Source organism: Lissotriton helveticus, chromosome 10 (genome assembly GCF_964261635.1).
Source record: "Lissotriton helveticus chromosome 10, aLisHel1.1, whole genome shotgun sequence".
Classification (NCBI taxonomy): Eukaryota; Metazoa; Chordata; class Amphibia; order Caudata; family Salamandridae; genus Lissotriton; species Lissotriton helveticus.
This window is the reverse complement of record NC_136071.1, coordinates 496,086,951-496,108,895: the sequence shown is the minus strand read 5'-3', so window position 1 is coordinate 496,108,895 and position 21,945 is coordinate 496,086,951. Positions and strand designations below refer to the sequence as shown.

Below are 21,945 nucleotides of genomic sequence, written 5' to 3'. Positions count from 1 at the left end.
GGTGTTTAAAAGTGTTTTAACATTGCAAATGGGAACATGGCAAACTGTTGAACAATTCACAAGGCACACCTTATATCTACCTACAAATCAGAAGAATGATAGTTATTAGAAACCAGCACAGTTCTTATGGAGACGTCCAACTGCAGATTCCTCAACCTGTGAATTTCCTGTGATGCTGGACTGGATCCGAAAACTTGCTAGCAATTCCCTTGCGTGTTGGCAGGTGGCATCATACGGCATTGTGTCTGATCCCTCCTGCCCCAAATGTGACGTTGAGGCCCTCATAAATATGCCATCTCCACGCGATGGTGTCGGTTCCATTCTTCCTGCACCTTCTGACTTGGAGCTTCGAGTCCTGTCGCCACTAAATTTAATCTGTGCTCAGTAGGTCTCTCCACCCCAAAACTAAAGTTTTTTTAGACTTGTGGTGTCTGTCATATGTCAATGACTGATGCCAACAGTATGCGTCTCTAATGCCTCAGTCCTAACCATGACTCTGCCTCATGCGACTGCTGCACCTAAATGAACCTTAAGGCTATCTGCGACATAAAGCGAAACTTGCCATTGCCGTACTTCACCGTTCAAAGCCATAGAAATGATGCAGGTCGAAGATTGATCTCTCGCCCCTGTGACCGTTTGCCACTTAGTTCATCTAAGTTGAAAAAAGCCAAGAAACACATCAAGACCAGACATGGGTCTCCAGCTTCCTGTCACTTACACCACTCCGAGCCGTGCTATGCTCTAGGCACCTCTAGGCGACGGAGCTGGTCCTTCACGTTGGAACAGATTCCAACACTGGCCCACAGGTGGCATGAATTCCCTGGGCCTTCAGCGATACCACAAAAGGTCCAAGCGCAAAAACAAGCCATAGACACCATTTTTGATGGCCCACTGAGTTTCTCTGGCATTTCTTCGGGTCCCAAGGATCCGAGGGGGCCACCAGTGGGATTACAGCCATCAGATCCTCAGCAACACTGCCAACACCACTGGTCCGAGCATCGATGCCGTAACCATCGTCTGAAATAAAGCGAACCGTCCAATCAACCTAGGCAATATGCCAAATCCGAACCTGATACATATGTCCCCTACTATGATGATGAGGACAACGAAGATGACCAAGAACAGTATGATGATGGCAATATACGTGATTATCTGGATGCCAATGGACTGATTTCATCCTCTGATATAGGTCTCTCCAACATGGGCTATGGCAATGGAAGAATCTGCCTCCTTCACCACAGTCATCAGCAGGGCGGTGAAGGTTTCTGACCTCACTTTACCTACTACTGAGGTGAAAACAAACATACGAAGAGGTCATCAACCCAGGACAAACCAGCCTCTCTAGTACCCTTTAATAAGGTCATGACTGATATCCTAGTTGGCACCTGGGCAAAACCAGGATGTTGCACACAATTGATCATCACACTGCACCATGCTCCAAGTGAGGGAGCCTCTTAGTTTGATCTCTGTCTTCCTGAGGTGGCTAAGTAGAGGAGCAACAGTTGTTTGAAGCCCAATAGGGGAAAAGGGAGTTAATGGTTAAGGGGAACCAATCAAACATTTGGTCCCCTGCGTGGTAGCTAGACTCTTGGAGACCTTTTCGACATCCAAAGCTCAGAGTATAACACTTAGAAGTCTGGCTGGATCAGAACCTCACCTATGATGACCAAGTTAAGACAATGTCAACTAGGTGCTTTGGGACGCTACGATATCTGCAGAAAGTGCTGTGGTTCTTGCCTTCTTCGGCTCAGGAAACTCTGGTCGAAGCCCTAGTATCTTCATTTATGGTCTACAGTAATGTATTTTACTTAGGCCTCTCTCAGACATGGCTAAGATGTCTTCAGATGATTCAAAGCTCAACAACCCGTTGCCCAGGACACATCTTGGAGAAATATATTAACTGCCAATTGGTAAATTGATTCAATTCAAAGCCATGTGCTACATGTACAGGATTTTCTTTAATACCTGTCCAGGCTGTCTTCAGAAGTTAATAAAAACGTACACTTCTTCAGGGTCCCCGTGGTCTTCTCTGCTGGGAGGGGTCCCCCAATTACCAAGGCAAGAAAGTAGGGGTTTGTTTATTTAGATATCTTGTGCCAAAGATCTGCAATACTATGCCACTCATTTTGCATAAAATTCACTCTGAAGTAGTTTTTAGAAACTGCTGGAAACATGACTTTTAAAATCATTACACTACAATTCGGTGCTCCTTCTTATCGCGGTAGCCCTCATACAATAGAATCCTACTAATGGGACATTTCATTGGAAGCAGCCATGCAAATCGTATAAACCTAAACAAAAACATTGAATGTGCAGGTGGTGAGGCAGCACTAACCTGCTCTGAGAGGTCCTGATTTTCTCCTCCAGCTTCCTACTGCAGAGAGCTTTTTGGTACATGTGTCCACCAGTCATCAGAACCGCAATACCTTCCCCACAACTCCCATTGAAGGAGCGTTTAAACCGATAGAGACATTCGGCAAAAAAATCTTTTCCTCCTCTAGCCGTGCCCTCCGGTCCGTAAATATTTCTTGCCTCCTGGGAAGGTATTAGCAAATGTTGTAGGATAATATGGTGGACTTCTTGCCAGCTGTCCCAGAGGAAATGCAACCAAAGTTAAAACATTTGATTTTGGATGGTCCGGATACAGGAAGTACTATATTCGATCAGACCTGGGTTCCACCAACTGTCTAGGTAGGGCAGTCTGGACCAGCGTACTGCTTCGGCACCACACCTGGATTTGTTTCACGGGCTGTTCCTCAGACGTCTAACAGTCCTTGATGGATATGCCCTTTGATGGCTCTTGGTTGTTAGGAGGGAAGGCCGACTTTGCCTTAAAAGGGTTGAAATAGAACAAATTCACTGCTTGCTCTGTAGGCCTAGGCAATCCTACTTGTAGTTCCACCAGTAACTTACCCTTTCGAGGCTTTAGCAGTGCATATTATTGCCAATATGTACCTCAGCAGCAGCATGCCTTTTAAACTTTTTTGGGAACAGACCACCAGTATCCAGGCCCTAGGGGCAACATACTACCCAGACTCCAGCAGCCCCCCCATCCCCATTTCTGCCCACAAACCACTTTCATTTGGCTTCAGTGGCCCCTGATCGCCCGGTTGGAGGTCATATCACCTTTGACCTCCATGGATGGAGGAACATCACGTCCTAACAATGAGTTCTTCAGGTTATGCAACAGGTTTACTTCCTAACTTTTCTCTCACATCCATAGGAAATGCCTTCAACACCACAAGACCTTCTTGAGGATGATTTGTCCATAATCGGCAGAGAAGATCAGGCTGTCTTAGCAAACGAGGCATAGTGAGGGTGCCAACGCTAGAGATCAGGACTGGCTATGACTCCAGTTATGTCCAGGTGCAGAAGAAAGATGGAGGCCTTCGTCCTCTGGGCTTCTTCCTCTGGAAGTGCAAGTTCAGAATGCTCATGTGGCCCAAGTTCTGTCTGCCCCTGATCCAGGAGACTGGATGATAGCATTGGATTTCACCTATTTACATATTCCCATCCTGCAATCCCACTGGTACTATCTGTGGTTTCTTGTAGGCCAAGAGCACTTTCAATTCTTTATGCTCCCCATTGACCTTACCAGTGCACCTCAGGTGTTCACAAAGGTGATGGTGGTGGTTGAAGCCCATCTGCCGAGGTTGGGATTACCACTTTTCTCATACTTCAATGACTGAGTCCTCAAGGTGGGCTCACCTCATGGAGCCTTTAGACCCCTCCAGACAATGGGTGCCTGTTGACATCATTGGGATTTTCCATCAATGCGCCAAATTCACAATGATCCCTTCACAACGTCTTCTCTTCATCTGTGCCACCCTGTATATGGTGCTCTTTCCAACTTCTCAATTAGTCCAGGACATTCGTGCTATGATCCTGATGTTTCAACTCTTGGCCCTGGGTTTCAGTGAGAGCAACTCTGAGACCTTTGGGCATCTTGGCATCCTGCTTGTGGACCACACCAGGTGACACATTCGGGCTGTGCAGTGGGATCAGCCCCAAGGCTTTGTGAAAGAGTCCACCTAGGTGTCAAAGGAGACTGTGAAAGACCTGCAGTGGTGGCATCTTGACTGTATTTGGACCTACGGCTGACTCCTTTCCCTACCCCACCCAGAGCAGGCGGTTTTGACTGATCCATAGATTCTGGGTTGGGGAGTTTATCTGGGAGAGGTGGAGATCAGAGTTCTCCGTCGGAGACTTGGCTACCCATATCTGTTTGTAGGAATTGCAAGGGATTTGCTTGCCACTAAAGTTGTTGTTCCCTACTAACAAAAGGGAACAGACACATTTTCTTATAGAAAGCACTACTGCCATGTCATACTGTAACAGACAGGGCGGTGTAGAATCAGGGGTCCTGTGCAAAGAGGCGTTAAGCCTTTTCGAAGTGGCTGCACGATCATGGCATTTCCTTGGTCACCTACCACCTGGCAGGTTCTTTAATACCAGGGTGGAGAAATTCCGCTGCCATTGCCTAGTGGATCACGAATGGCGGGTACACTCTGAGCTGGCACACAGCATCTTCCAGCAAAATGGAGGGCCCTGGCTCAAACTATTTGCCACCAAAGAGAATGCGCAGTGTCCAAACCTTTGTATGATTGAGTTCCCACGGCAGCTCCCCCTAGGAGTTGCCTTCCACCTCCATTAGGGATCATGCCTCCTGTACTTCTTTCCACCCAGTCTCTCCTGCCCAGAGAACTGAAACAAATCAAGAAAGCCTAGGCCAAAGTCATCCTAAAGGCTCTGGACTAGGCGAGGAGAGCAAGGTACTCAGAACTTCTGGCCATGGCCACATGTCCTCCGATCGAGCTGTCCCTTCAGGAGGACCTCCTGTCACAGCAGCAGAGCAGAGTGGAGTTCTCCAGCCGAGCCTTCACAATCTGCACTTCTACGCATGGAGATTGAACTGCAACAGCCAATGGCTTTTGACCTTCCTCCCAAAGTGGTTGGTGTTATCTGGGCAGCCAGGCATCCATCTACCAAGACTGTAAACGCGAAATGCTGGGAGAAATTTGTTGATTGGTGTTCCTCCTGTAACATCCAAACCGTAAATTCCAAGTTGTCTTATGTACTCATATTCGGCCTTTTTTTAAGGCCAGTTGGGCTGATCCATTTGTACCTGCATGCACCATTTGTTATGCCACAGGGGGACCTTAATTTGATCCTCACTTACCAATGCACAGTTGTCTTCTATGCCTGCTCACCATTAAGACCACATTTCTTGTCTCCATAATATCTGCGAGATGAGTCCGCGAACAGCAAGTGCTATCTGTGGTGCAGCTATATACCTAATTTTTTCCAGACAAACTGATCCTTCACACAAAAAAAAACATCACCATGCCACGCCCCTTCTCCATTCCTCCAAGGTAGAAGGGCAGTTCCACCATCTGGACCCCAGGAGTGCCCTGAGTTTCTACATTGACGAGACCAAAGACAACCAACAGGAGCACCAACCTTTCATTGGGTTCTCAGGAGCAAAAAAGGACAAAGCTGTGCAAAAGAGAACCATCGCCTGATGGATTGTATTATGCATCAAGATCTGCTGTGAGCTGGCTAAAAAACAGCCCCACTAGAAGGATTGCACACTCATTTCACCATGGCAAAATCTGCTACTACTGGGTTAAAGCGTGGTGTGCCAGTTATGGGTGTTTGCTAGCCAGTTACTTGGATGTCCCTTCCACACGTTCATAGAACACTATTGCTTGGACAGCCAGGTCTGGTGGGATGGGCACTTTGCCTGATCTGTCCTGCAGGGTTTCCTTGTCTGAGTCATTCCACATACCCACCATCTGGAGAGGTACTGCTTTAGTATTTGTTCTCAAGGTGAGGAATCTGCGGTTAGAAGTCTCTGACAGAGGAACAAGTTACTTTCCTTCGGTAATGCCTTTTCTGGTATAGACTCTAACCACAGATTCCTCACCAACCCACTACCATCCCCGTCTTTGGAACGGTCACATTTATTCCATTAGTAAGAACCCAATTCTGAATGTCTGCACACTACCATATTCTGATTTCAAAGGCTTCTCGTTTGATGGCACGGACAGAGTTTAGAAAGAAACCGATGGCAGCGTGGCGCATATATGGGGTCACAGCGTCACTTTTGGGAAAGAACAGATTTGCTGTGGATCCACACGATGCCACCTGCTGATGGGCAGGGGAATTGCTAGCAAATGTTTCTGGATCCAGTCTTGCGCTTGGGAAAATTCATAAGTGATGAATCTGGTGTTAGAGAATCTCTACTAGAAAAGGTGTTACCGAATGAACCAAAGTCTATTTGTCACTTATAACTACACATTTAAAAATATAAACTGTGGGGTTTCACAGGGCTCATCAATGAGCCATATTTTTTCAAAACTCTCTGGCTCCCCTGACTGATTTCATTTTATCCTATGGCTTGAACTTATATACTTTTACAGACGATACCTAAATCATCCTAAAACTGGAACGAGAGCATGAACTTCTGTAGGACGGCTTCAAAAGTTGTTCTACTTCAATCACAAATTGTATGAATGCCACCTCTCTCACGCCGAACACAAATAAGACTGTGGTCTTAGTTTTCGATAACTCTTCCATCTGGATCTCCAGTTGGTGGCCGGAATCTTGGGTGCCTGCCTAGTGCCCACCTCTAATACACACAACGAATAATACATTCTTCTTTGAAGATAACCGTAACAAACTAACTGCCTCATGCTTCTTTATGAAGAAGGCATTAGAAAAACAAATTCCCCTTTTGTATAGCTCTTCAAAGAAAAATGCTAGTTCAACCTGTTAGCAGCCTGCTAGATTACTGCAAATCCCTCTTCATAGGGCATCCTGCTTTCCTTTGTCATAAATTGCAGTTGATCCAGAATGCAGCTGCTCGCCTCATTATAGGTTATAGCAGGAGTTCTAGTATTCCTATTCACCTTCCCTCCTCACTGGCTACCTATGCGTCAGTGCTGCATCTTCAAAGCTCAACTTCCAACTTCATTCCGATAGAAAAACCGTGATCTGGGGCACCCTCCCCTACAGACCGCCATATCCCAGCTTCTGCAACGCCGTCCCTGAATTCATCCCCCGCTCGCCATCTACTCCAAACATCCAAACACTACATCTTCCTTGGAGGCCTCACTTTTCACCTTGATGACCCTAAGCTAACACTTATAACCTCCTGGAGCAAATGTTCAACATCGGCCTCACTCAGTTAGTCACTAACCCCACACACATCGCAGGACACACACTTGACCCAATCTTCACAGCCAGCGACAGAATCCAGAACGGCCATGCAACCGAGCTCACCTGGACACACCACTCCATCATCCACTTTACCATCTTAGGGCTCCCCAGCACCACCCCCAAGCCGCCCAGCACTTCACACTGCAGCTGGAACAAAGTCTCAGAGAACCAATGGACAGACGCCCTCAACACCTTCTGCCAACCTAGAACTGGTATCAAGTACTTCTCCGCCTGAATCACCGACTATGCCAACAAGTCACCCCTGTTAAAACCACCAAACTGAAGAGGTCCTCCAAATAAGTCAGTTGGTACACCACGGAACTAATAACCATGAAACGCATTTGCAAACGACTCAAAAGGAATTAGTGCACCAGCACGAAGCCGACCGACTGTGTCGCATTCAAGACATCCCAGAACCAATACCACCAATTTCTGCAAGAGACGAAAAGGAGCTCCTTTGCCAACCGCATTGAAGCAAGTTCCAACCACAGCAAATAACTCTTCAACATTGTCTGAGAGTTCTCCAACCCTTCAGTCAACAAAAATATCATCACCCCTTCCCAGGAACTCTGTGACACCCTGGCTGACTTCTTCCACGACAAGATCTCCAACTACAGAAAGTTCGATCCCCAACCAACCACCACCAACTTCCTCAGCCTTCTTGCGACAGCGGATGATGAACATGACCACCTGCTCACCACCTTGGACCTGCTCACCACACAAGACATCACAGCCATCATGAACTCCATCCACTCAGAAGCACCTCAGATCCCTGTCCCCACCACGTCTTCAACCTCTGGAGGAAGACGACCAGCAACACGCTCACCGCCATCTTTAACGCATCCATCCCCACGGCCACCTTCCCTGAAGAATGGAAACATGCAGAAGTCAAACCCCTACTCAAGAAACATTCTGCCAACCCCAACAACTCCAGAACTACCGCCCTATCTCCCTGCTGCCATTTCCCGCCAAAGTCCTCGAGAAGGCCACCACCCGCCAAATTACAGAACACCTGGAGGTCAGCATTCTTCTGGACGCCTATCAAACTGGATTTTTCACCAGCCACAGCCCCGAAACCGTGCTAATCGCAGCCACAGATGAGATTAGATTCCTCTTTGACCAGAAAAAAAATCTGTGGCCTGATCTGCCTCGACCTCTCAGCAGCGTTAGACACAGTATCACACCACACCCTCCTCAAAAGTTTCACCGCATTAACATCCAAAGAGACACCCTCAAATGGATCACTTTTTTCCTCAGTGGAAGAACCCAGGTAATCGGTCTTCCTCCATTATCCCTTGGAACCCAAGAACACAATCAGCGGCGTAGCTCAAGGTACGTCCCTCAATCCTACTCTTTTCAACACCAACATGACACCCTTGGCCAACGTAGTCCGAACTCATGGATTAAACATCATATCCTAGGCAGACAAAACACAACTCATCCTCTCCCTTTCAGAGCACCCCTCTGTCACGGTGACCAACTTCCGTAAGTGCATGACGAGCGTCGCGAACATCACCTCTCCGTGGAGCGTATCCTGGCACCCTCCAAACCAGGATCTTCACCTACTCTGACTGGTCACATCGTCAACCTTGACATCATCCTAGACAGTAAGCTCACCATGAAAAGACAGATCAACACAGATTCATATGCCTTCTTCCTCACCCTTTGCATGCTCCTTAAGATCTTCAAGTGGCTCCCCATTGACGCGAGACGACCCGTCACCTAAGTCCTTTTCACCTGTTGATTGGACAACGGCAACGTACTCTATGTAGGAATCACCTCGCACCTCCTCAAGAGACTGCAGACCATACAGATTTTGGCCGCCAGACTCCTCCTAGACCTCCACAAGCGGACCCACATCACCCCCCACCATAGGAAGCTCCACTGGTTCCCCATTCAGAAGAGATGTCCGTTCAAGATGTTGACCCACACCTACAAAGCCCTAGACAACCAAAGACCAGCACACATCAACCACCTCCTGAACTTCCACCAACGGTACAGCCTCCCTCTTCTTCACTCACAACCCCTGCATCATCCGCAGCAAGAGTGGAGGATGTTTCTTCTCCTACCTCGCCGCAAAGTCCTGGAATGACCTCCCACTCCACATCCGGATTTCGTATTCTCTGCTGGAATTAAGGAAAGGACTCAATACCTGTTCAACTGAACCCTCCCTTGCAGCAGTGTACTCAGTGCCTTGATGCCCTCACTGGTGATTAGCTGCGCTTTACATATCCTGATTGATTGAAAGCTCTATGCCTCTGCCATAAAGCCATGCATGGCTATGTGCCTAATCATTATATCTCCGTACCAGATCTTCGTGCTATATCATATTACACCTGGTGAACATCCCTAAATTCAGAAAGTCTCAACAAGGGTGTAAGGCCTTTTCTCTTTTGACTGCACAGGCCCACCATTGGCCATTTGCACAGAAACAAAACTCTTGAAAGTTCACAACACACCTGATTCCTGTGTAAGCTGTGTACTTTCTATTCCCACCAGCGCTTAGACACCTGCTCGAGTAATTGCAAGTGTTATAAATTTAAATCCAATCAAAGCGGAAAAGAATTGACACACATCAGTGGAAATATCAACAAATATTTATTATTTATTGAAGAGGATTATATAGTGCTAGCAGGACCCATGGGTATCCGAGCTCTTTAAGTCAGTAACTGTTTATATCAAGGCAGCGGGCTATAACAACTCAGTTAACGTTTAAACATAAAGGTAAAGAGATAGATCAACTCAGGAAGGCCATATCAGGTCAAGTCCGTGGTTGCTCACAGGAGAGGAGAAGTTGCGGGGTAGGTCCTGGGAGAGCTGAAGGTGGGGATGTTGTCTCGTGGGGCAGTTAATGATCCATTGGTTAAATGCCGGTTGATTAGGAGATCTTTAAACTGTCTCTTGAAGCATGGGAAGGAGAGGTAGGTCCTGATATTTATTGGTATGGAGTTCCAGGTTATAGGGCATTGCTTGAAAATAGAGTTTTTCGATTGTGGGGTTTGGGCAGGATGAGAAGCATGGTCTTTCAGCTTCTGATGTTTCTTGTCTGTCCTTTCCTTTTAAGCTTAGAGACGGTATAGGTTAGTTTTGCGGTGTATAGGGCTTTGTGGGTAAGACAGGCTGTTTTAAAGCTGCAGTGAGTTTCAATGGGTAGCCATCTCAGATCTTTTAGGGTTGGGTGGATGTGGTTGAATTTTTTGATGACTGTGACCATTCTGACTGCTGCGTTAAGAGTGGTTCTGATGGGCACAAGGTGGGATTTGGCAGAGCTTGTGAGGGAGGCATTCCCATAGTCTAATGGCGACAACACCAACTCTTTTGTGGTAGATTTGAGATCATACTGCGGTAGGTAGAGTTTGATTTTGTTGAGAAGTTTCAGCTTGTAGAAGGCACCCTTTTCATTGTTCTTAATATGATCTTTCATGGTCAGTTTGGAGTCCAGAGTGATCCCGAGAGATTTGACAGAGTTGGCTAGTGAGAGAGAGCAGTTAAGAGATTCAGTAGTGTTTATCCATTCTAGCTTCTGCGTGGAATGCTTTGTATTGAATAGAATTTCTGTCTTCTCTCTGTTGAGCTTTAAGTGGTTGCGAGAGAGCCAGTGTTGGACTTCTTTGACGGTGGCATTTAATTAGTGAATGTCTCCAACGAAAGAGATTTCATGTATATCTGGATGTCATCCGTATATAAATGGAAGGGGATTTTAGCTTGGTTGAGGATGGCTGTGAAAGGCTCCATGTAAATATTTAATAGTGTGGGTGAGAGGACAGAGCCTTGGGTGACTCCCCGGGCTATCGCTGTCGTATTTGAGGTCTGATTGTCTATTTTTATTTTTTGAGCATGGGTGTGTAGAAAGGAGGCAAACCAGCGTAGAACCACACCGTCTGCCCCAATTCTGTTTTGAAGGGAATTCATGAGAAGCTTGTGGTCGAGTGTGTCGAAGGCCGCTGATAGGTCTAGGAAAATGAGTTGGCAGGCTTTGTCCAGTAACTTGTGTAAGTCGTCTATTATGTTCAGAATGGTTGTTTCCATCCTTGCATCCTTTTCTGAAGGTCCAGGAGATGTTTGTTTTCGATGTGTTGGTCAAGTTGTGCCAGAACGTATCTCTCTAGGGTTTTGGCTAGTAAGGGGAGTTTGGAAACTGGCCTGAAATTATTGAGGTAGTTCGGGTGTGCTCCCAGTTTTTTGATTCTTGATGTGAGTTGGCCAAGTTTGAGACAGTCTGGTATTGCTTCAGTTTCCAGGGAGCTTTTTATTACCTTAGTCCAGAGGGGTGCTAGGGCGTGGTTGAGTTTTTTTTGCCAGAGAGGCTGGGAGTGGGTCCTGAAAGTTGGAGAGGGGTTAGACGTAGCCAGCATAGAAGACATTTTCCTCCGTGAGTGGGTTGAAAGTCTTCCAGCTTCTCTGGTTTATGTGGGACCCTGGGGTTTGGAGGCACTCAATGTTTTCCTAATGGGTGATCGTTGCCGAGGAGGGCGTGGAGTGAAAAGGGGGGTTGTTGTCTTCACTTCTGGGGGTGGGGTCCCATTTTGAGAGCTGGTTGTGATTGAGGGAGAGCTCTACCTTTATGGTTTTTTTCATTGAAGAAGTTTGCATATTTTTCACATTGTTCTTTGGATATCTGTTTTTTTAATGGCTGGCTTGGAGGTTTGTTGATTGATGATGTTAAAGAGCTCTTTTGGGCGTTTTGTTGAGCTTATCTAGGGTGTTGCTGAAGGAGGCTTTTTCATTCATTATGTGTTTTTTTTGTATTTTCTGTATAGTGATAGAGGTATTATAAGGTGAAAGCTAACCATTCACTCGCCAACAGATGTAAAGCTCATAAACTTCATCAAAGGCTAGAGAAACGTCATTATCATGAAGGTGGAAGGGCTTGAAAAAAGGAACCTTGCACAGCTTTGCAAAATAAACTGTTTGGCTGACTGAGTGGGGACTCGGGTCTGAAATAATGGGAATGAACTGAAAAATGTTGGAGGGTGCACGTTGGAGAATGTGCTTCATTCAATAACTGCATAATTGTGGGATGTGTAAATGGGAACTTTATTCAGCCACTGTGGCTAATAACAAACTACTAAACAACTTTTCTACCTAAACATTCTTCGCCCTAAACATAATCCCCGACATACCTTGAGGCTGTGTGATCAATGTTTACTTTTTTTAGTATTTATAGTGTAATCGACTGTTAACTCCTTGTCATTTTACATCAACTTGAAAAGAAGGTTCCATTGTATTGTATTTCGTATGTATTTATATGTCCTTTCTGAAAAAAACACCACTGGACTTTTAAAAAAAAAAATGTTTGTGCATATTTATGGCGCATACCCTAGTATAAAGGTCTTATTTTAGAATCCCCCCTCTTCTCAATCCCTGTATCACTGAAATGATTTTCTTAATCCATAAATAAATCAATCATTAAGTAATAATTGGCATTGGACAGCTCTGATCATAGACCTGTAAATGCATTAGTCCAGCCTTGTACTGGTTGAGGAGTAAAGTGTCTTATCGCTACTTGAGAAAATGAACTTACAGACTGAAATCCCAAGGCGAAACCTGGTCATTGGCAGCCATAGACACCGGCTTTAAAGCTCATGGCAATATTTGTATTTGTTGACTGAACGCAAAGGTTGAGCTCAGCCATATTTAATTGAATTGTTTTTATTTTTACCGAAGTAATGGATTTGTGCCTTTTCTATGAAATATAATATCAAAAATGGGGACGTTACAAAATGTGTTTAGGCCACTTGAAATAATATGCAGTGATGATCACTGTTGGGTAATTTATTGGTGTAAATCGCTATGTAATGGTTATAAAAGATTGCGGGCATAATTCGTCTATTAATTAATTTCAGCCTTGCACAGTAGGGGCTACTCAACTTGCATCTCTAACATTCTCCCATGGTTAGAGATTTTGCAGTGGTTATTCACCCTTGGATAAGGATGGAGCATGCACTGTTGCAAGGGCCGCTACTGCAGCAGGGTTGAATACTTTCTGTTGGATGTGAGGTACTGGAATAGAATACAGGACTTTATTGGTAAACGTAGAAATTATAGTTAATATAACGCGTTGCATCTCTCCTTAAATGTCATTGTTTCTGACACTCCAATGTGGGTATAACTCTGAGCCCATTATAGCTAACAACCATAGGGCAGTGAAATGGTCAAATGTTCTAAAATGTATAATCTTTTTTTGATCTTTGCAGATCTTTCTACCTATAATATCCCAAGAGCAGAAATACATATTCTCCTATTTAATTCCTTCTTGTAATGTTTTACTCGAGTACTCCAATTCAGTGCTTAGAGAAAAATAGTGTCTATGTCGTGGTTCACTGATGAATGTAGGAAAATGAAAACCCAATTAGTTATAGCGGTCAAATCTGGAAATACCAATCTGGTAAGAAAGGCTAGAGCCAGTTATAATTGCGTACGAGTGGCTCGTAAGAGGGCCTGTGATGAGGATTACTGAGTACAACAACTGGAAGCATCCATAAAGGCGGACATGGTTGGCTTTTGGCATATTATAATCCATGGATGTCACTGGAACTGATCACTTTATCCAAGCACATCCCAATTGTGCAGCAACTGATGGCCACCAACAATCTCCTAGCGCTGAGGCTTTTTCTCGAGAGTACTCTTTCAGATACTCAGACTACTATTGAATTGCTGAAATATGAGAAGGCCTCTGGGTGTGACATGATCCCAGAAGATTTATACCGATCAGAAGTAGAAGTTTCGACCCAGTATATTATCTTGCTGTCCAGCAACATTATGGCAGGAGGGAGTATTCCTGATTCTTTTTGGGGGGTGCACAAAATCATACCAATCCATAAGAAGTTTGATGTAGGGATTCACAGTAATTAAAGACAGATGAGCTTACTAGGCAACCTACAAAAGGTGTATTTGTAGTTCTGGAGGCAAGTCCTGAGTAAACTGGATGGGTGGATGGAAGAAACTAGTATTCCGTCATTGATTTAGACTGGTTTCTGAACCAAGGTTAGCACTATTCAGGTCTTCCAATTATCTCTAATTTGCTGGAAGCATATTACGATCAGGAAGAAACACCTATACATGGCTTTTGTAGCCCCCAAGACCGCGTTTGATTTAATCCCCTGGCGAAAACTGGGGGAATGCCTCCTGTCCATGGAAGTGGTGGCGTCATTACTCTCTATAATAATAAGATTTCACAAAGATGACTAATCCCAAGCCAGATGGGGGCTGGAGAATGAGCTGTCAGAACATATTCAGAAACACAGAGGTGCCCGTCAGGGATGCGCTCTAGCCCCTACTTAATTTTCTTAATGGAGTGAGCAATAATTTAATGAGTTGTAGCCATGATTCCTATAAACTGAACATTGTATCAATTCCACCCGTTCTCTTTGCCGCGGACTCTTTTTTAAGCTCACGCACATCAAGAGGTCTTTTTATCTAGGCATTAGAGTTGAGAACAGTGTATCCCGGAAGCCCCAAATTGAAAAGAGTAGAACTATAATGACTCATAGAAGCACAGCGATTCTACAGACTCATAAAGCTTCTTATACCAAACAAGTGTCCCCTGTACTAGAGATTTACAGCGATTTGAGCTACAGCAATGACCATCCATGACGCTCTATCTGCTCTTTGCGGTCTCCTCCACCGCGAATGGAACACTTCGCTTTAGACTTTAGAAGGTAACTTTTTGCGCTGGACTAACCTGGTCCCTGTATCCAGCCTGTGCTCCTTAGTAGTTGTCATGAACTTGTGACTTTCACCTGGTCTCGCACAACTACATAGTTGCGGATGGCACTTTCTGCTTTTAGATGCTATACTTACCGTAAATCTTTGAAATTGCATTTCTCTGGTTTATCCGATTGGATTTTTGTCCTTTTGGTGTCAAATAATTTATTACATTTTACTCTATTTTTCTATATTGGTGTGAGATTTTTCTTGTGTTGTGTTTTCACTTTATTACTGTTTGTGTGCTGCCTAAATGCTTCAGAGATTGCCTCAAGTTAAGCCTGACTGCTTTTGTGACAAGCTACGAGAAAGTTCATAGAAGTTAATTTAGTTACTTCTTGTGGTTCACCCTGACCTGGATAGTGGCTGTGGCTTGAGAAGAACTTAAACCTCCCCCCTACCAACAAGCCAATTTCTCACAGGAGCACTATGTGTATTTGTGTGTGTTTGCTCCAATGGAGTTAATGGTTAGATTGTATTCAGTAGGAGTGGTAAGGACTTGGATTGTACCTTTTCGGTGCTCCTGGAGAGGGTCTTCGATAAGGTTAGGTAGGTGCAGGAATGCAAACATTTGAATCCGGTTCTAGTTTCGGGATATTGCCGTGGTAGAAGGGGGCAGTGTTTAGACATACTGTATTTATTATGGAATGGGGTATTGAGTTACAGTTGATGGATTGAATAAGGGTAGCAAGAATTCAAGTTTAGAGCACCAAAAGTTGGTAGATAATGTGGAATTAAGTGCAGGTTTACGTCTTTGACTCTTGAAAGTAAAGACTGTTCTTTGAGCCACTTTACCGGTGCCTGAGTGTCGTTAGGCAGGCATATGCTATCTTGCCACTCGATTTTGTACATAAGATATTTAGGGGAGGTAAGAAATTTGAGGTTTTTGTTCCTCTGTAATGTATCATAAGAAAGATTTTAGGGACGTTGTGAGGAGGCAGAACTTTATATTCCTGTACTGGACGCAGGAAAAGTCTGTTGGTGAAAGTATGATTTGATAGACTGTGTATCGTTAGATGATTTGGGAAGGGTCATTTAGCAGAAGTACGAAGAGACTAGAATTTTAGCCCTTCATTTGGTACTTAGAAGCGGTTGTAAACCCCACTTATTCTTGAAACCCAAAACATATCAAATGTACAAGAAATAAGGACGGTATTTAAAATGGTCAAATCTACATGTCCTGTCTAAATCGCTTACTACAAAAAGTGCATTAGTGTTTATCTGCACTTTGTCAGCGGACAAGTATGACTCTTTAATTTGTGTTACCATAACATTAATATACATTTGTTTGATAGTAGTTCATAGCTTTGGAATGGTATATTATTTATTTTAAAGATTCACCACTGTGAGCAGTCTTAGTTGATGCTGAGGTGGGTTTGAGTTTGTTGAAGTGGTATGTGAGTGGCCTTCCATTACTCATGAAGAGTTGAACCTGAGGCATTCGGTTACAGTAAGTTGGTAATTTGACTAGGTGGGGCATTGGATATCCAGTTTGGCAAGAGCTACTGAATTTATTGCTCAGTGGTGTAAGACATTTTGGGCGAATTAGGCAGGCCTTCGAGTTGATCCACAGTGGAGCATGACGTTTAAATTGAAATAGAAGAGTTGCTCGTAGTGACACAGGAATTATGGCTGAGTAACATGTCCTCTACTAGCACTGACCTCTGTGTTTCTCTTGCATTTGTCTATGAAAATTGCATCTGATCCAAGAAATAAAGACTGCCTGCATGTGTGTCACACATTTTAGGCTTGTGTGGGTGGTCAATTTAACCCAGGTGCATATGCGATCTGTATTCACTCATACTATGTCTCCTTTTCTCTTGCAGAAGTCACAGGGCATGCTCATGTGTTGCTGGCAGCTTTTGAGAAGGTAAATAATCCTCCTTGACCTTAAATGGCACAGATGAGTGCACATCATAGTCTTGAAAGTAGTCCATAAATTCAAACAACCAAATCTTACCAGACATGTAGTCTTCTACCAACCCAGTCTATGTGGAATTAATGACAGTGCTTCAAATCTCTTGCCAACACTTCTCAGTTTTTGTGCTTGGAGTCTCTGTCCTTATTGAGTCCTCTGTCCGCAAGGCTCTTCCCCTACAACTCACAACGTTAGAGCCAGGGTTTCTTGCCACCTGCCTCCTACACCTGCCACCACTGTAGTTAATTCTCCACCCTGTCAATGCTCACCTACTCAGATGTTGTTTACCACCAATCTGCCTCCACACACGTCTGTATCCTATCCCATCCTTACTGTAGCGCCATGACGCCTCCGGGCATTTGCTGCACTCTATAAATCCCCGCAAATCAAACCAAGTCATCCTTCACAATCTGTCTGACCTCCACACTCATGCCTGTAGTACAGACACTACATGTCTGCTCCACACTACTCCACCTACCATCTACATCCCTGACCGTACCGTAATTACAACAAGCATTTGCAATGCAATAGGTCTTGCATTCACACCAGTTTGAGCTATTGGCATTGTAGACGGCAATGCCTTTTATTTATGTTTTGGGTTTTAAAATATAAATAAAATGCATTGTCATTTGCAATACTAATAACTTACACTCTCGCAAATGTAAGACCTATTGCATTGCAAAAATGGTATTGCTCAATTGTGAACAGAATTGCATTATTCACATGACATGTGAAACAAAGTAAAGTACTTATAGAAGAAAAAAATGAATGCACCTCCAGTTTTAGCTCTGTACAAGATTTTAACACAAACTTTTTGATTTTACCTTTCGCACTTCATCCTGCACCACGTCAAAGGATTTCTTGTTCATTGTTGAATATTTGCTAGCGGACTCGCAATTGCTTCAATGGTTCAAGAAATCAATATTCTAGGAACGGTGATTAAAATACCGAACACCGAAGAATGGATACATTAAAATAATAGACAGCACCCGTGCTTCTGAGTGCAGTGACCCCCTAAGTTCGTGGCACATTACATGCAGAGTGCTTTGTTTCTCCAGTCACTAGCCGTGTGGTGCTTCGGTATTACAGTAGTGAGGAAATTACAGCCGTCAGCCATTATTGGGTTGGTCACGCTCCCTTCCCCGGGGCCTCGGCTGCTGCTCGTTGGTATGCATGCTCCAGGGACAGGTTCATCTGCTAACACGAGTAATAGGTCTCTCATTTATATATATTTTTGTGGTATAGGCTTATGGAATTTTCCAACAGTCATAACATCAGCAATCTTCTCCAAATGAGCAGCCATGTACCTCCCCCCTCCCCCCGCTCCTTCCGCTTCCAAATACAGAATTCTACATCTGTAGAAACAATGAACATTGATTGCCTGCAGCTTTCCAATGTCAGCTTCTCTGTCTCTTTAAACTAGAGCCGGCATGAGTCTCCACTTTAAATATAAACAGTTCTCTTATCTAGCGCCTCGGCAGTAAGGCCTATGTACAGTTACGGTGTACATTTATTTAAATGCATTTATAAACTAAGCACTTCTAGCAGAAATGGTATGCAGATTCCCCTAGAGGAACATTCCGTCACTGGTGGTGGAATCATTGACCGAGCGCCAAAGGGAAGTTTAGTTCTATGGTTACCAGGTACGAAAAATCGGCAACTTAACTCTTATATAAGGTGTTACAGTGCTGAAGGTGTCACTCACAGCGCTGGCTAGTGAAAGCACATATTTGGGTGAAGTATTATGTAAGACGCCTACGTGGCATGCCAATAACTTGGCAGAAAAATTCTGGAAAATCTACAAAAGAAGGAGATCCGTTTGAAAAAACATCTGAGTACAGCTGTGGGGTAAACAAGAGATGAAGTTACCAGATTAAAACTTAGCATAAAGACAAGGATGTTAACTGTGTGTGGGACTGAAAAAGGGAATGGCAGTCTTAAAAACCAAGATCCGCAGCCCGGCTTGAACAGGAAGCCAGGCAACCTGTGTTGGGACAGGGGCGGGGCCGCAAAAAGACAGGAAGCAGACGGGAGCCTACCCCGCGCTCCTGTGCTGAAGCGCTCCTGTGCCCGTCAGCCGGAAGATTTGCGTGTCAGCTAGCGGGGCTCCCGTGCTCGTGGAGAGCCCCGCCTGCTGCTGAGGATGACCCGCTGCCTGCCGAGGGAGAGAGGGACACACTAAAAGAACTCGGTGAGTGGGGTGTGAGGGGGGGGGGATGTGTGTGCGCGCGTGTGTGTGTGTGCGAGTGTGTCTGTGTGTGTGTATGTATGCATGCATGCATGCGTCCGTGTGTAAAAAAGAGCCGATGACTGGTGGGGGGATGGAAAGTGAAAGTAACCAGCGCGCGTGTGTTTCAGTCTGTGTGGTGGCTGGCTGTATGCGCACGCGTGGACGGAGCCGACGTGCGCGTTCGCGCACCCAAATCCTGGAGAAAAGCTCGTAACACCCTTTTGTCCCTCATTCCCCCGAGACCGGCAACTATAAGTCTCCAGCCTGGACGCATCCTTCGGATGCTTATTTCCAGGCGAGACCTAAAAACAACAATTGATGGACAGAATGCAGAACAATGTCATACATTCAGCCCAGTACAGAGATCTGGGCCTAAATCCATCGTTTATTTGCACTCCACCCCACCCCAGTTCAGACATGGCCATATGCAAATCAGCCTTGACCCTGTGCCTCATGGGAACAGTCCAGCCCGAACTGCCAAGCCATGTCTTTCCAGGACCGGAATCAAGCATCCTAGGACCGGTTTCTGGCTATCAGCCATCTTCAGCCAGGATAGCTTGACTCCAGTGGTGTGGAGAGCATGGGACTCACGTCTGAGCATACCCATCCCACTCGGGGTGACAAATGCAAAAACAACAATTGATGGACAGAATGCAGAACAATGTCATACATTCACCCCAGTACAGAGATATGGGCCTAAATCCATCGTTTTTTTGCACTCCACACCACCCCAGTTCAGACATATGCAAATCAGCCTTGACCCTGTGCCGTAATTACTACATGCCTGGCTCTCTCGCTCCAGACCACCTTCCAACCATACCTTGTCTGTTTCTATCAACTTGACCGCTATACTCCTTTCCACATCTCAATCACTTCCCACCTTTCACCACCTTCATGAAAACCCCCCACCATTTTGCCCTACCTCAGCTACTATACACTGAACCCCACACTCTTTCCCACACCCAGGATAGAATATATCTACCCCCAAATAACTAGCAAAACTGAAGTGATATATTCTGCCCCAGGCCTTCCAAGATACACTTTGCAGGAGACCAAACACGCTACATTCTTCTCCCTGATCCTGTTGATTTAAGGACTTGAACTCTTCATGGCACTTACACCCTAAAAGCCTGCCTCCCATAGCAAAAGAGGCCCATACATCTTTGCTACCTACCAGCCTCTGCCTTGTAAAAAAAAATCTTTGGTCAACCAGGCCAGTCTCCTGCAAAACTCCTTTGCTCTATTTGTCACTTAGGACACCTGCATAACCCTGTCTGTCTGTCTGTCTGTTTGTCTCTCGGTCTGTCTGTCTACCTCTCTGTCAACCTGTCTGTCTCTTTCTATCTCTCTCTGTGTCTCTCTGTCTGTCTCTCTCTCTCTGTCCATCTCTCGGTCTCTCTGTGTATCTCTCTCTGCCTATCTGTCTCTGTCTATCTCTCTCTCAAGCTGTTTCTTTTTTAAAATGTTTTCTAGTTTTACGAAACAACTTTCAACATTCCACCATCGGTTGTACATCAATATAGCACCTCACACAAAAACAGTCAATAGTACAAGTAGTACAAGTAGAGGCGATTGACAGGTGCATAGCAAATTTGAAATAGCTTTGCTGGTATTACTGGAGCATTTCACTAGCTCAGTGGCGAAGGAGACTGCAACGGTGGCACTCTTGTAGTCTGTTCCAGCAATGTGTATAAAGCTCTCTTCCACAGGGGATGCCTGGGACGCCTCATCCGGTCAAGCCATAGTAAGCTCTCTAGCTTCCCACACTTTTTATCACATTTTTTGGGCAGCCCCTTGCTTCATATATCAACTTTACCTTCTCCATACTATGAATTTGAAAGAGACAGTTAGTTATAGATTCCTTACCTTAGAATTACCACCCAGGCGTCAAACTGGATCTTGAGAATTTTTTCTTAGCAGTACCCCTGCACATCTGTGGGTGGCATTGGTCGATGCCGCCCCTGCATGCTTACGTCAGTTATTTCTTTTTCTGCGCCAGCCTAGTGCAGATCCGGAGAGAGCTACCCCTTAGTCGTTTTTTGACGTATCATTTTTTGACGTTTTGTCAACTGCTTTTTCGAGTCTTTGACTCTTGGTGCACGAGGGATGTCCCAACACCAGACCGGGTTCAAGCTTTCTGACTCCTGTCACAAACTGATGTCTGTGACGGATCCGCACCTCGTGTTCCTTTTGTGTCTGGAGCACGACCAAGACCCGAAGTCATGCTCCAACTGCCGGGCCATGAATCCAAAGTCTTTGCGGGAGCGGTCCCGAAAGATATTGGCGGCCCGGCGGTTGGCTCAGTGTTGTTCCCGCCTCCTTCAAGAGGAAGGTCTTGAGACCGCTCGCGGAGCCACCACACCTCGTCACACTCCAAGTCCTCAAGATCCTCTGGAAAGTCTAAGAAGGAGGTGCCGAAGAAGCACCAGCGCTATTCCCCTTTGAGCCGTTGGTCGGCTGACGCAACGCGGGACCTGCAGCACCGTCGCTCGAAGGCTCCTTCTCTGGTGCCTACTTCGGGGATGACTCCATGCCTCCCCCTGTTTTCGTGAGCCGGAGCGTCCCTTGCCCAACTTTGAACATTTTACAAGGCCCTCCACCTCGTTTTTGAGCAGCCCGACTCGGCCGACGCTCCTTCGGGCCCCACGGAGTTGGTCGGGGGTCCTGTGCCTTCGATGCCGATGGCTCGGATCTGAATCGACTCCGGTCAATCTTACTCGACCTTCACTGGCGCCTATCCAGACGGCGTAGGCCATGCCCCAGGTCGCCACTGTGCCCATCCTCACCCCCCAGGAGGACCTGGAGCCGAACCGATATCCGTTGATGTCGGATTCGACGCCGGAGGGTACCATTGTTCCTCTGTTCATCC

At 45.5% G+C, this 21,945-nt stretch overlaps 1 protein-coding gene across 3 annotated transcripts in view; it reads left to right on the top strand.

The window, feature by feature from the left end:
* The window catches only part of MGRN1 (mahogunin ring finger 1), a 336,236-nt gene that overhangs the window by 114,686 nt on the left and 199,605 nt on the right, over positions 1–21,945 (top strand). For all 3 annotated transcript variants that reach the window (XM_078663001.1, XM_078662999.1, XM_078663000.1), the window contains exon 8: positions 16,755–16,798. In XM_078663001.1, coding sequence (XP_078519127.1) covers positions 16,755–16,798 — 44 coding nt within the window. The remainder of the gene's footprint in view (positions 1–16,754; positions 16,799–21,945) is intronic.